The sequence below is a fragment of the Falco naumanni genome, chromosome Z (assembly GCF_017639655.2).
Source record: "Falco naumanni isolate bFalNau1 chromosome Z, bFalNau1.pat, whole genome shotgun sequence".
Lineage (NCBI taxonomy): Eukaryota > Metazoa > Chordata > Aves > Falconiformes > Falconidae > Falco > Falco naumanni.
In genome coordinates, this window is record NC_054080.1 from 48764948 (window position 1) to 48781090 (window position 16143).

The window sequence follows — 16143 nt, forward strand, 5'->3', positions numbered from 1 at the left end:
TTCTTTGGAAAAGTGTATTGCCAGCTGGCTAAAAGCAAAAATTCATCTTGCATCTAAAACTACATAGTCATCTGCAGCAAAATCTTACCATATTGTAGCAAAGTGAAAACTAGATCGTGTCTTCATCGTGTCTTCTCAATTCGTGGAGGTAAGTATTAGACAGTGGCTTTCTCTGCTGATGCTGTGGCACAGTGTCTTATGCTGATGTTTCCAGCCAGCACTAGCTCTTTAGGAAAGTGCCTCCAGATTGCGGAGATGTGCAGAAGTGCTCAGTGGAGCGCTTTCCCTGCTGTGTCTCCTAGAGAAATTCTTGATGCTGTATGCTATCACAGAATGCCATGTGTGTGAAGAGGCTGCCCCTCTGCACTTCATTTTTCCAAGTGGTCTTGACTTTGGTTGTATACTGGACTACTAGTGTTGCAACGAATGTTGGATGGTATCATTCACTTGTAAAACTGAGAGGAAGGACAAGATGAAAGAAGAGCAATGTTTATACTTCGGCATTTTTCTGCCTTTTTGTATCCAGATTTGAGGGTAAGCCATACAAAGTAACATGCTGTTTTGCGTTCTTTTTTTTTTACAGCATTGGCTTAAGAAAGTTCTTCCCTTACAGTTTGTCCTCATTCTTAGTTTCTTTCTTCCAGGAGCTGATTAAAGTACTGACTCATCCACCCAAAATAATACAACCCCAGGAAGACAGTAGCACTGGGAAAGAAATCTTTATTTCTGAATACAAGTGTGTGGTTGAACTTCTGCCACTCTTGTCCTCCTTAGTGCTTTTAACGGCCAGTCATCTCTGCAAGCTGTCAAGAATGCTGTTACCTTAAGAACATGCTTTTTTAAGAATATGTAATCACAGCCTCAAAACAAAGCAATTTAGCCTCTGAATTAATAGCAGCAGTGTTGGCTTTGAGTCTGATGTGGAAGGGCTCTTTCTGGGAAGGAAACCCAGCCGAGGCTGTGGACTCGGGGAAGGCCATCGGGGTGTGGGGTGGGAGTTTTCAAATCAGTGTCCTTCTAAAAAAAGCCACCCAAACAGAAAAGGTAGCAGTGACTGGTGTGTTTCTGTTTGACAAAGCAGGGCTGTGGATACTGCCCTCGCGTCAGAAATGCTGCCCAGGTTTGGACCACGGGGCCCGTATCCCGTTTACCATGTGACAGGCGTCAGCTACTGGCTGCTGCCAAGGGCAAGAGCACAAGAAATATTTTTGTAAATGGAGAATAACAATTCTTTTCATCCCAGGGAGAATGAAAATGTTTCTTCGCCGCCCCGGGGCGTTTGCAGGCACGATTGGCTGGCCGCGGGGGGCGGCCGGGCCCGGCAGTACAAAGTCGCTCTGTGGCGGGCTCCTCAGTGCCGGCTTTGTCCCCGGCGGGCTCGGGCCGCCCCCGCCGCGCCGGCCTCCGGCGCAGCCCCTCACCCACGCCGCTCCCCGGCCAGCGGCCTGTCCGGTCTCCCTCGGCCCTTCCCGGGCAGCGGGGTCGAGGCGGGGGAGAAGCGTGCCCGGGGCCGCGGGCGGGAGCGGCCGGCGATGTTACTATGGGAGCGACGCAGGGCTCCGCGGGGAGCGAACCACGGGAGCCCGCAGGGGGGGCGGAGCAGGTCGGTAGCCTCCCCCTCGCCCACCGCGCTCCTCCTCCCGCCGGGCCCGCTCGCCGGCACCCCCCGCCCCGGTCGTGGTAGTGTCCCCCGGCCGGGACCCCGTCGCGGCAGGGGGCGAGGGAGGGGCTCGGCGGCTGGACCGGGTCCTGCCGCGGGGGCCGGGCGGTGGGCGGAGGAGGGGGCGGCTGTGGCACCGCGTGGGGAGCGGTGCGTGCGCGTGGCGCTTACCGGTGTCAGCGTGTGCTTCGACCCGCGGCGCCTCCGAGCCGTCCGGGACCACCCGTCCCGCAGGGGCAGAAGCGGCCCCGGTGGGGCGGGGGGCAGGTAGGGGCGGGCTGCGGGTGCGATCCCGCCTTCCCACCGCCGCGGGCTGGCCGGTGGGCTGCTGGGGCCGAAGGGCGGTGGGAATCCCGTGGTTTTTTCGGTAAAATGGGAGCGGGGAGGTTCGAGCCGGTGGGCAGGGGCTGGCGAGTTCCGCTCGGGTGCCCGGGTAAGGCCTCCAACACTGGAGACAAAACATAGTGTTATGTTTTAAACGCTGGTTGAGCTCAGGGTGCAAGTCCGTTTCTTAACCGAAAATTTCCCTGTACCTGTCGAGAACCAAAATCCTAAATTTGAAAAAGAAAATCTCCTCCTGGCCCCTGCTTCCCCCCTACCCCGTTCATTTTTTATGAGAAAACTTGTTTTCCTTCACCTGTTGCTGAACTGCAGTAATCAATATAGCTACGAAGCACCTAGGAGTAGCAAGCAGCATCTGCCAGGACTGGAGAGACATGTGGTGTGCTTGCCAGGGTGCCGGAGACTGAATTTATCTGTAGTCACCTCCCCCACCCTCACTAAAATGTGAGTGGAAGCCATAAACAGAATTTATTTGTGCCTCATAGTTTGTTTTGTGGCACGTAGAACAATTAGTGCTGTAAGTTTACTTTTTTTTGTATGGGGTCTGTGTGTGTTAGCCAGTGTCCCATGTTGCACATGTTGCAGGTATTTATTGGCCATCAGTGAGCTACTAGTTGATACTTTCTTTTATGTGATTATTTCCAGAGTGTGTGGTTTTGGGTTGGTTTTTTGTTTAGTTGGTTTGGGGTTGGTTTGCTTAGGGTATTTTTTGTGTGGTTGGTTTGAGGTTTCTTTTGATGCTGGGCTTGTGTTTTTTTTAATAGGTCAGCGAGGTTGTGTAGTTGATCTGGGTAACTATCCCACTCTTACTTCACCCTTCTTGTTCTGTTATCTTCATCCTCTCCTGTACTTACCTGTTTCCCCTCTTCTGAATCAATCTTGTAAGCTCTTTGACAAGATCCCATTGTATTTGACACTTGTTTTGCTGCAGTACATTTAGTAAGTATATGTAATCATTTGCTGATGGTTCTGGTGAGAGAATTGTAAATATCCATGACAGTGCCTTGGTGACTTGCCTTGCAGGGGTCTCTTGGGGGTGGGGTTTAAATGTGCTGACCTGAGCTGGATGGGAAGCCTGATTCTGCATATATGAGTTGTAGTAGTTACAGATGTACACTTTAGATGACTATTACTTAATACTTCATTTAAACAAAATCATCATGAGTATGGAGTGGTTCTTGAGGTAAGAGACTTTGCAGTATCTAGCAACTTTTTTGGACTTGCTGTCAATGTTGGTGGAATTCTTGCCCTTTTGAAGTTTTTGACAACGTTCTTGTTGGCTTGATAAAAAGTGTGGGTTGTCAGGTCTCCACTGAGTGTATGAGGTTTCTTCAAGCTGTTTTAGGGTCTGCCTTTCGTGTAAAGAAATAGGAATTAAACCATTTGGATGGAGCTTCTTTTTGTTTCACAGCTGTGAGTCCATGCAGTCCAGCAGAAGTAGGCTGTGTTGGCTTATGAATTCAGTGACAGCTTCTCTGTCAGCAAAAAGGGAGCTTTGTCCAATCTTTCCTCCTGCCTATTGTTTGAGACTGAGAAAGTTGATGTGTCTTCTGTGTACTGAACTTAAGTAGGGAGAATTGTCACTGTGGCTCCTGCGATGGTTATTATTCCTTGCATTATAGTTACTAATAAGGCCACAATTCTGTTTCTTCTATAAGAGACAACAGTTCATTCATTATTTTGTAGAAAAACACAGAAAAATGATTGGAGAGATACTGCAGCTATGATTTCTAGTTTCCTCCTCTTAATGAGGCTATGCAAACAATATAAAATTTAGACTATACTAAGGATTCTGTTTTTCACAACCTGTGATTATTGGAGCTATTAGACAAATGAGGATTCAGCTGACATTGGAAACATTTCTGGAGTCCTGTGTGTAACAGAAAGTGGTAAGTTGCAGTATTTTCTTAGGAAGCTGACATCATTAATGCTGCAGGAATCTTTTTTTGAGTGACCTGAACTGTATATGGTTTATGAGCCAAATAGTGTAGTATAATTCGTGACTGTGTTAAAATTGCAGATGAACTTAAAATCACTTTGTATTTTAATGTGGTATTTGGAATATATTTCTTACCATCAGAATGAAGAACTCGCCAAGAATTTTGTGATCCATGCTGATAAGACAGACATGTAGTGCAAAGACCAGCCTTAAGGCAGAATTATGTACCTGAATGCATCTTAGCTAGAATGTGCAGTGGAAACTAATATATACATGCAATTATTCTTAATACTACGTAAGAATAAAACATCATCTAACTTACTAAACAGCTGGAGAGTAGCTTTCATGAACCCTTCAGGCATCTCTATCCAGTAACTTAATAATACAATAAAGATGAAAATGCTCCTTGAAGGCCTACAATGGTAGTAGCAGTTAACTAAGCAGGTAGATGATTGTCAGCTTTCCAGGTGTTTGTGCCTTGTGTTTGCCCTGTTTAATAATCAGAGAGCAATATATTTTTACATATTCTGCTGATGGAGTCCTCAGATTTGATTAACAATATCAGATTAGTGTTTCACAACCGAATTCTGGATAAATTATTTGTGTTAAAAAAAAAACAATATCAAGAAGGAGAAAGTCTTGGAAAAAAAACCCAAACAAACCAGCAGTGATAAAACAGCTTCCTTATACAGCTGAAAGAAATTATATATCTACCCGTTATTTATTTATTTATTTATTACTTAATAATGCACATACTCAGCTTGCCATGTGCATGCCTATTCTGTGATAGGAAAGCATTTCAGACACCCACCCCTTAGGAGTCACTTAGTAAGTATGAGCTTTTCGGAGAGAGTGCAGGATGTCCAGCTCGACTGTCATTCCAGGCTCTGCAAACAAAGCTGTGAAAGGCAAATTGTTGCCTTGGACTGAACTGAACAGCTTGCTGCCAGGGTCGACACTTGGCACTGATCGCTCTTCCAGCACTGCAAAAATCTGCTGGATAGCATGGGTTTCTTCTAGTGGTCAGGGCTAAGGATTCTTCAATCAGTGTTTCAGAAGCTTTTTAAAGAGTTGCAGAACAGGATGAGGAACAATTCACATTTTTTATTACTTTATTTTCCTAAGTGATATTTATTACAGAAATAAAATGTGCTCAGAGGTTTTCGTTATTCTGTTTATAGAATTAAGTCGATACATTTTAAAGCAGTTGAAATGACAGTAGCATAGATGTTTGGTAGCATGTGTGTATGTGCTTCTTAGCTGATGCCATCAGAACTCCTGCTTCTGTGTAGAATTGTACTTGCATTCTTTGATCTGCAGCAAGACATGCTGCTGATTGCAGAGTATTTACAATAGCTGCTACGCACTCTGTTCCCCTTTGGGAAGTATGCCTCCCTACCTATTTGTGCACAGTGCCCAGTACACATAAAAGTTTTAAAAATAGGTTAAGATGGGGGAAGAAGTTGTGGAGATCTTCAATCATGTGCCTCAGACACACTTGTCAAGCTATTAGTAAAACGTGACAAGCCCAGTACTACAGTACTGTTGGTGCATCGGTCTTTGATGACCCTTTGGTGTATGTGAAATACTTGTAATCTAGCCTGACATATCGGTATGCCTTGAGTATGTTTTGTCATTTTCTATGTGGCTTTTCTTTTGTTTAACAGCTTATTATAGTGCCTTCTTAATTTTAGTGTTGCTGTGGTGTTATACTGTAGAATTTAATTCATTCAGAAGTTTATGTATTAACTTCTCTGTCTTGTTGTAATAATTTGACTTAGTTTTCCATTCTTTTCCAAGTTGTTTTTTTTTTTTTTTCCCTGCCTTACCCTGTAGAAGCCAGTAGATATGTTCCTAATGTTGTCTGCAGCAATAATGACGGACTTAAACTCTTGGATCATAACAATTTGAAAAGGGCTAAAAAATTTCTGGCCTTTTCATAAGGCTGGTTTGTCTTGTAAGGCAGGTACCTAACTTCTTTTTCTTTTGAATGAGAAAGAAGCAGAACACTTAGTCATGGTTTGCTTCTGCTTTGTTTGTCAGAAGGTCCTTGAAGCATGTAATGCTCTTTTATGTGGCTCAGACCACATAAAAGGAAGAAAACTTTCTGTTCCAAATCTCAGTTGAGAATGAACTTTCAGTTGCTAACAAGGTGAGCTTTGCTCTGGGTGCTAACTTAATGGAAGCATTTCTAAACCTTAATGATTCTGAGATATTTAATTTCCTTTGAGCCATATATACAGAAGAACTCTCTTGTTTTTCTTTCCCAGTTCTTTTCAAAGCCTCATGTGATTTATGAAAATGACTTAATAGTCACAAAAAGAGGAATAAAATTTATTCCACCACTCACTGATTGTGTTCTGGTCAGCTTTATTCTTTGTGTACTTCAGTTTGCAGTTCAGTGGAAATGGAACTATTTCATAGCAATGTGTCTTTTTGGTTTCATTTAATGGTTGGAGTGAATCCTGAAGTTCATTACATTGACAGTGAATGTATGTGAAGTGTTGATTGGTAGAAAGATTGCATCAAGGGTTCTAGTTTCAAATTGTTCTGCTGGCATCCTTTCAAGTGAGGAAAGAATGGCTGCAGATAAACTGGGATTAGAGCTTTGGGAATGAATCTACCAAGTGAAAGTTATTATCCGGATACTAAAGAAAAGGGGCAGCTGACTTCAACCCCCCATCCCTTCTGCTGATGTATTGGTTATTAGTTGACTGCTGTCATTAATGCTATTGGTAATAATTATTTCTACATAGGTTGGGAGGAGTGTGTGTGTTTGAAATATTCTTTATAACAACATGTCTAGATGTTAGCGAAGTCATGCATTAATACATAACTGCATGAGGTAATTCAGCCTCACATCTGATCTTGCGGAAGGATTGAGAATGGAAAATACTTGAATTTTATTGCTTTCATTTGCCCTTCTGTTGTCATCTTACCTCAGTGTTTTATCAGTGTCAACATTGTCAGTTTCAGTGTAACACAACTTTATATGGAATGATAGGTTGCTGGTGATGCTGGCCCAGAAAAAACCAGAGCTGTGGGGAGCATTTACAATTAGTTTTATTGTTTGAAAAAGCAATTACACTCCTTCAGAGGCCCTGAGGAGGAAAGTTTGCTGTGAGCAAAGGGATTCTGAATGTGTTTTACTGAAGCAGGTGCAGCTGGTTTAACCCACTCTCTCAGGGTAATTGAGATGTTGGGAGGAGCTTGGTGACTTTTATTTTTGTTTCCTCTTCTTCCAAATGTACTGGGAGGAATATCAGTGTAATGCTTGTGGACCTAAACCCTTCAAATGCAATCCCCAGGTTTGCATTTTCATCCATGCATCCACTGTATGGATGACGGAAGAATTACTGAATTCCTTTTTGCAACAGGTTTTGCTATCATTTGATGTATGTGCAAGACTTTAAATTTTAGAAGCAAACTTCAGCAATGCTTTCTGGCATGACTGAGTAGGCTGTTGAGACATCTTGAGAGGGAGAGGTGAGTTGCTTAAGACCTTGAAGGCAGGAGTACGGTGGCAGAAGAAAAGGAATGCAGAGAGGTACGATGAATGTGACTAGAAGCACTTAAGAGTTGGCTAATAAATCAAGCTGTTTGTTGTGGCATGTATCTGAATGATGCTGAACATATGCCTTCAAGCTCAGAACAGCTTAATTTTACAGAGATTTGATATCTTTTGGATTGACAATTTAAAACTTTTTTTTTAACAGAAAATTGAATTAGATTCTTACTGTTATGGACATGTAAATGCATTTGAAGCTTTTATTTTTCTACCCTTTGTATTGGTGACCTTCTATTTGAAATTTATGTTTTGTGAGGTTTGTGGTATGTCATTGACAGTTGTATGAATTTTGTGATATGGCATTGACATCTATATGAAAGACATTGTATTGTGTGAATTCTATGGGGTTTTAGTCGTAGATGTGGTCAAATGTACCATTAAAATTTATGCATTATACACTGTTCAGGTTTATTTCCACCAGCCAAGAAAAGAAAGTTAATGTGACAACTGCCACAGGAATGCTTGAACAAAAGTAAAATGCTTCCTAGAATACAGCAAATCACTCTTCTATTAATAGAGTTAGAACAAAGGATACTAGAAACCTTAACAGGGGAAAAAAAATCCAGTTTGGTTGGGAATAAGCTCAGAAACTAACAATTCTACCATTGTTTGAAATGTCTTGCATTATAATTGGGTGATTAAATACAAATTCTGACCTGATTGGATTGTATCCCAGCAATGAATTGGCCTTTTAAAAAACAGTTACAGGAAGCAGTAGACAGGTACCCACCTTGTTTTTCACAGATTTGGGAGCTGTCGTTGTTGAATAACAAAGTTTATGCAATCAGAGAGTCTGTAAGGACTGTGGAATAGCACCGTTTCTTATCAGTAGTCAGTCCCTGGATGATAGAGTTGGTCACTTCTGCAGGAAGCTAAAACATTCAAAAACAGTAGCAGTAGAAGGTGTATCACTGAAGTTGAATAAAATTGTATTCAGTGCTTTGGACCATGTAAGTGCTCTGAGTTTTTTTCTTTCAAATTTTTTATCTTAAGATGCTATAAGAGTAAAAGCTATGTTTTGGCTGCAGAGAATAGCCGATTCTGAAATGAGACACTTAAGGAAAGGTAGCTGCATTTATATTTTTCAGTTTTATCTTTTTATTTTGTTAGATTATCTAGCATAATGAAATGGATTATGCACACCTGGTGAGTTTAATTTACCTCCCTGTCAAATCCTGATACTGCAAGTACATCAGAACAAACATTTTTATTCTTTTTTTAATGATGTCAGGCACAAAGTGGTCCTGTTGAACTTAGCTTATTCACAAACTGCTCAAGCACTTTGATTATCAGACCGCATTTGCGTGGGCTTCTTAAGGAGCAGAAGGTGCAGAAGCAGTGTGACTGGAAAGAAATCTTAGGTTTTACAGTTAAAGTGAATGTGGGATGGTTAAGTCAGAGATAGCCTTTAAAGCTGGCATTGGTTCAGTTCACCTGCAGTCCCTTCAGTGGTGTTAGCTTCTTGTATTGTATACAAAAAAACTTACCAGACCCTTAGTCTGTGTAAGCTGAAAGTCTAGGAAAACCATTTAGAAAAAACCCCGAAAAATAAACCCTTCACTTTCCAGTGTGTATATTCATAAGCTACATAGACAAGTATAATTGATCTGTCAGCTTTTTAACTAGATAATTTTGATCTTTAACTGAAATTGCTTAGCTTCCAAGTTTTTATCTCCTGAAGCCTTACTGTGTTTTTGAAAAAGAAGTGGTGGGGAAATCATTGCAAGATAGTGCACATGCCATGCCCAAGAATTTATTCTTTTCTTTAGAACCCCTTCAACACCTATGGGAGAGTAAATGCACCTCTGCTGGACTGGTGCTGCATATCCCAGAACACTTGGGAAAAACAGCTTCTGGCTTCCATCTGTGAGGCAAAGGGTGAAAAGAAAGAGAACTTTGATTAAAAAAATGTTCAGTCCCATGGGGGGTGTTATTTCTCAAGAGACAGAAACTGTTTTTTAAAAAATAAAAGAGTTTAATTTTGCGGGGGCAAAATGTGATTTGTTTTCTTCCCCAAAATGGCAATGTTGTATTTCACTTGAAACTGTTCCCTCACAAATTTTGAACAATTGGTTGCTTCCTGTTGGGGGAAGCACTGGAACAATTGCAGCGTAGTTTCACCAAAGTAATGACAGAACTATAGTTCGGCAAAAGTGGAGGGAACTTCCTCCTTATATAGATCTAAGCTATATTTTTATGAGATCTGAGTTTTCGGTAGGTAGGACCTGTGTAACTTGCAGCTGTGTTTTGGATACAGTTTCTTTTTTCTTTTTTTCCCACTCCCTGCGCCCTCCTCCCCCCTCTGAATAAACTTTGGTTTAGTTTGTAATGAGATGTTGTACTGTTTTGCATATGTATGCGTCTGAGCTCAGAGGAATTCAGCTGTAACAAGTGTAAACTACTCCATTTGTGTCTTCCACCTCATCCCAGAAAGGTTTAGAAGTTTTGCATGTGTATTTTAAATTTGTATAGCATGTGAAGGTTGTAAATTGAGTTTCGTGTTCTGAGTTTGTTACACTCTGCTGGGTAAATACCGCTTTTTGCCCTTTGCACCACTCCCCTCTTCCCACCCCTGATAAGTAAATAAGCGTTTGCTCCTGGTGGCATACCAGCAAAGCAGTTCCGGTGGCTGCTTTTGCATTTATACATTTTCAGTAATTATAGAGGGAACAGACAGATGTTAAAAAGATAGATTTTCAGTAAGTAGCACAGTTTTTAGAAGGCACCACACCATCCTAAGAAATTTCTGCGCACCAAATTGAAATGTTTAACTGTTACTCTTACTCGCAGAGATCACAAGTACTGTGAAATATAAGTGAATGTATTTTAGAGAATTCTGGGGAGTGTGTGTGGTGCTTGACTTTTCTGGTGTAATGAGAAAATATGCCTTTATGTCAGCAAAACCAGGACCTTAAAGGACACTTCTTGAAAGTGTAACCTTCCTGTGTTCAGGCTAAAGGTAGTCTGGAAAAAAAGCTTAACTCCAAAAACGTAACCATAATTCTCCTTTTTATTGTTAGTGCTAAACTAGCTTTAGGTGTAACTGTCATGTAGAACTCGTTTCAAAGTCGTGTTTAGAATTTTTCCACTGCCCATTTCCGTGGTGTCTTGGTGTGACTGATGGGTAATATACATGGTTTATCTTTAGACTACCAGATGTTTCTCTCTTTTCAGAACATAAAACTGCTTGGGGAATATGTTTATTTGCTTTGTATAAGCAGCACAATTGATTCTTGAAATAATTGTGGTGGAAAGGCACTTAAACCTAATAAAGCTGGAATTTAAAAAAATTAAAGAGAGAAAGAAAAAGAACAGTCTGTTTGACTGATGATGGGATATGTGCCTGAGATTAAAGAGACAAAAAAGCCATCTAACACCTTGCTTTAACAGCATATTTCCTGTAATTTTTTTTTTTTTTTCAGTCTGAAAGTGTAGAAATTAGGATTTTGGCCTAACAAGATGTTAAGCCTTTCTAAGATTATTTTTTTTAACTTACAGAAATTATATTTATAAAAATCACTCATGCCAACCTGTTTGAGAAATAAATAAATAAATGAACATACTATGTACTATTGAGTCTTGTTCTTCAGAGCAGTAATACTATGTTGTGTGCCAAAGAAACAGCCTGAGTGTTCAACTTCTTTTGACGGAGGGGGAATGGTGTGCGCCTCAGTTGCAGCATCACTGCACCATCTAGTGTCTCTCTGGATTAGTGGTGAGTTGTACACCTAGAATCTTGGTTCTCAAGTTTTACTGGCTTGCACGAATTGTCTGCATTGCACAAAAACAATTTGTCAAAAACTTGTTGGGTTTCTTCTGAAATACAAGATTTCCTGCTTGTTTTGCTGATCTCCTCTAGACTTCTAAGTGTCCTGCAAATTCAGAAGGAGGTGGAAATGCAGCTCCTGGTGCTTGTATGCCTTTTCAATATGCAACACGAATGGGGGCGGGGAAAGAAGCCGGCTTTCTTTCTATTCTTCTATGCTGCCAGGGCAGATATATTTAGTATGTGTATATATGTATATAAAAATACAATTTTATTAATATATCTTAAAATCGTTATTTTATCAGACTTTATCCTAGTATTATATTAACACCTGAAAAGCCTTTATAAATGTTTCTTCTAGAATGTAGGCAGACAAGATACATGACGTGTTAATAGTTATCAGGACATACTAAGGTAAAGTGTATGCATAAGGGTAGTAATCTGTTGTTATCAAAGATGGAATAAAAAGCAGGGGAGAATGTATTTTCTTATTGTCTTAAGTATCTTTAAAGCTACTCAGAAACTTTCAGTTTCCTGGTTTTTCCGTTAAAAGTTTTTTCTGTGTTGCCTTTATTTCCCTGCTGCTGTTTGGATGGCTAAATCCGAAGAGTTGTTAACGGAGTTACTCCAGCGGGCAGCCAGTCACAAGTGGTGTTCCCCCGGGGTTAGTACTAGGGCCAGTCCTGTTAAATGTCTTTATCAATAAACTGGAAGAGGGGATCAAGTGCACCCTCAGTGAGTTTGCAGGTGACACCAAGTTGCAGGGGAGTGCTGATCTGCTTGAGGGCAGGCAGGCTGTGCGGAGGGACCTGGGCAGGCTGGAGCGATGGGCCGAGGCCATTCCTGTGCGGTTCAACAGGGCTCAGTGCCGGGTCCTGCCCTTGGGTCACAGCAGCCCCACACAGCGCTACAGGCTGGGGGAAGAGTGGCTGGAAAACTACTGGACCTGGAGGTGCTGCTTGAATTCTGACTTGAACTCAAAATGTTTAAAGAAAATGCTAGTTCTCCCCTTTCTTTGTTTCCGAGTGTTTGTCCTACCTTCTGATGGTCTTCCATATAGTTGTTTAATGTTTAGCTTTAAGTATACAGGAAACACATTTTTCCTAGGGCATTATCTTACCGGATAAATTTCTCTGAAAAATGGTTTCTTTTTTTTTTCATATTTTTTTCCTCAAAGACACTAGTGTATACATTACTCAGATATTTATGTGTACAGCCTTCCCGCTTTTATTTGTTTCTTTAATACAGCATTGAAACAAATAAAACTATTCAAAGATTATATGCTTTACGCAGTAATCCAGCAAAAGGATGCCTAATGGCACATTCTTTATTGGCTTCTTTTCAGTGTCCAGGTTACTTGCTATTCCCTTTAGGTTTTTGGAATTGCAGAATAAGTAAATATCAACAAAATTCCAATCCCATGCCTCTATTTTGATGTGTTTTTTCCTGTGCTTGGCTAAATTTCTGCAAAAATTCTTTCAACTGGGGGTGCTATTTCATTAACGTGAACCATGCAAAGAATGCATGGACTGCTATTATAAGCAGATTGTGTGATGTCCTTTGTTACGTTTAAGCATTGTTTGTTACTGATACGCTGTATGCTGGATCAAGTGATATATTTTGAATTAAAAAGCACGCTTTTCAAAGGTCCAGATCAGCGGAGACCTTCTGTGTGTATGCAACTTTTTTTCCCACCTCCTTTGGCTTATTTTCTAAACAATTTTTGTGCACTAGAAAATCTGGGGCATTAGGCTTTGAATGTTAGTAACAAGGCTACAATGCAAATAAGACCTAGATGTGGTTGTTGATTAATATTCTCAATAGTCTGGTAAACAATGTTGTTGTCTTTCATCTCCTCAGCTCTGTATAGGAGTGCATTCTCGTTCGGTTTGCAGCCTGGAAGGCATTTGGAGTGTCATAGTGCAATGAGAGATAGAAATGAATGCAAGTTCTGCTGTCCTGGAATTTTCCCCCATCTGTTAGCAGGCTAAAATGTCCACATTGGGAGAAGGTTGATCTCTGTTTTCCTATTACAGGGGTGTTTTGGTGGGAGACTTCTGTTTGGCAGAAATGGAGGAAATCTGAGTGCTTCCTTGCACAACACGTTTCAGTGGACAGGTTGCTGGACTTGAAGTCAAGACAACTCAGTTATGTTCTTGGCTCTGCAGCTGACAGCTTTGGCACTTTGTATTTCTTAAGGAGTAGTTTTGCTAACTGGAAGCAAAATTAATAGTGAAATAGTGCTGCATACGGTGTCAAGTAATGACTATGGGCATTGTTGTCACACTGGATTCAAACTGTTCCTGGAAGAAGTAAACTAAAAAGAAATAAATTATTGTCTAGTAAACAGTTCTCATTTGATGGTTTTAAAAGTTTTCATGCAACTTAAGAAGTGAAGATTGATCTTACAATGTCTGGAATAGGCATGTTGTACTTTACATAACATTTGCCAGTCCTGTTGTAGATAGAATTTATAAATTGCAGCAAGTGAATAGTGTAGCTTTTAATTTAAATATGCTTAAGAAAAGTTTTTTTATATCATCACTTCTTTTGCATTCAAAAACAGTCTGCTTGTGTAATGACATTCAACTTACCAAATCTATGAACAAATGATTGGAAACATTATGCTCAGTTTAGATTTTCTGTAAAAAGGTCTTTTTAGACAACTTGTAACTTGAGGTTACTGCTTCTAACTGAATTTTGGAAAAAAACTTTATCACACAAAGTCTGATGATAGATACATCATAGACTCAAAGAATCATAAAATGGTTTGGGTTGGAAGGGACCTTAAAGATCACCTAGTTCTAACCCCCCTGTCAGGGACAGAAACACCTTCCACTAGACCAGGTTGCTGATGAATGTGCTTGTTACAAGCAGAATACCTTTGCCCTGTTAGCAAAGTATTTGTCTTCTCAAGTAATTTGGGAGAAAGCAAAGGCTATATCTAACTGATAATTCTGCATTGGAGGGAAAGGGAAGAGAGGATTGTCTGCACATCTCATTTCTACACGAAAGTTTTGTTCTCCCTCAGAAGCTGTCATTCTGGTGCAGAGGTATACTTACTTGCACAGTATGTGACTTCTTGGTTTTTTTAAACTTTCTGCATCCTGATAATATAACCATCTTGATGTTAATAGCCATCTTGATTTTACTTGATTGTGAATGAATGTGTACTTGAACTGATGATTTCTTTACAGGGAGTTGTCTCTTAAATGTGTTCTTCCCTCATGACCCCAGGAAGGGGGGGTGGGGGTGGGGGGGGGTGTGTGGGGAAGAAAGTTTCTGCCTTTTTGAAGAGCAAATGCATGCTATTCCTAGTGGATATTTTTTGCAAACCATTTTATATCACTTCTTTTAATCTGAGCCATTCATCATTCTGGGAACCATCTTTTTTCAGGACAATTTGTTGCTTTTCTGGAGGTTGCTGCATTGGTGTGGGAGCCTAAACAAAAAAATAGGAAACACTTCCCTGAATTAATATTGGTAGAAAACAAGGTTCCTCCTTTTTTGTGAGATGCTGGCTGTATTGCAAAAGATCCACAGGTGAATAGTTTTTTTCATCCTGCTAGATCCTAATCAAAGATCTGGTGTATCATATACAGATACTTAATGAAAACCTTTCAGTTGGAGCCGTCTCACTTCAGAGTGGCTTGAGCATCCTTCCTCACTGCAGGGGAAAGGCCTGGTAAAGGTCCTGTTCCTCTTCAGTCATTTTTCACTATGTTAATTAAGAATACTTGGCTCTGGATATGTGGCTTGTGTTATGTGATCATCTTTTCCTAATCATCTTTAATAGCCTAGTAGGATACAGCCTACAGCTGAAAAAGAGAAGATGTGGACCTTCACATCACACACTTTGTACAGATTACTTCTCATTTCACTCGGCCTCCACTGCTTGTTGAGGGAATCCCTTGTGGACTCCCCAGAAGCAAGTGGATCAGTGTCTTTGCCTATAAATGTAGGACCATCCAGTTTTGTTTCTCATAAATTGCCTTTATGCAGGCAGGTAACATGTGAGAGCAGTTTCTGAATCCTCTGATAATTTATGTGGTCTTTGAGACCAGTTATGCTGCTGACATCTTGGTGGGGCTCTGGAGTGTCTCTACTTGCCTGCTCCTGTCAGTGGCTAGAAAAGCTTCTGACCCCATCCTTTATAGGTGGGTGTCTTTCAGTGAAGCTTGAAGGTTTTGATCTTCTTCAGTATAGGAGTCTGTCTTTAGGGAAAACCTGGATGCAGCTTTCAAGGTTTTTATGCTTAAGTCCATAGTAGCAGGTGAAGGGGGCAGGAGAGGCTGGGGAAAGGCACCTCTTTTTTCGTTTCAGGTCTGTAATGGAGCCAGTAAGACCATTTCAGCTTTCCCTTCTGCTAACAGAGCCTCATCGAAGTTATGTGTGAGGAAACACCCTTTTTCTTTGCTGGCTGGAGAGGAAGAGATCAAAACAGATAGTACTAGGTGTAAGACTTCTAGTTAGCTTCTCTGCTGGGCAGAATTTACTGAGGTAAGGAAGCTCGCTCTTCAACTGGGTGAGTGGAGAGATGCTGCGTTCTGCTGTAGGGCTTTGTTATGACATTCTGCAGTTGCTCCATTGAATGTTCTGGGACCTCTGCTTTTCTTTACACAGTCCCAGTTTATAGAATAGATCATCATACTTAGCGTTCAATTTATTTTTCCCCACATGATTCACATTTTATTGTCTGAATAGATTCCCACAAAGAGCCAGGGTGTGTGTGTCTCATTGGAGCTGAGCTTGCTTTCAAAAAGAGCTTCAGTTTTAAATGTCTGCGGATAATAGATGTCAAATAGGTGTGAAATGAGAAAGGCTTGCAATGTCTGTAAACTTGTGCTGGGGGTGCAGTCCCTTTTTCC

General features: G+C 41.0%; 1 protein-coding gene across 4 annotated transcripts in view; it reads left to right on the forward strand.

Moving 5' to 3' along the window:
- The window catches only part of TJP2 (tight junction protein 2), a 66181-nt gene that overhangs the window by 20166 nt on the left and 29872 nt on the right, over positions 1-16143 (forward strand). Inside the window, exon 1 of one of the 4 annotated variants that reach the window (XM_040579464.1) lies at positions 1368-1603. The exons of the other annotated variants lie outside the window; for them this stretch is intronic. Coding sequence (XP_040435398.1) covers positions 1541-1603 — 63 coding nt within the window. The 5' untranslated portion in view covers positions 1368-1540. Of the gene's footprint in view, positions 1-1367; positions 1604-16143 lie in introns of those variants that run through there. 4 annotated transcript variants of the gene reach the window in all.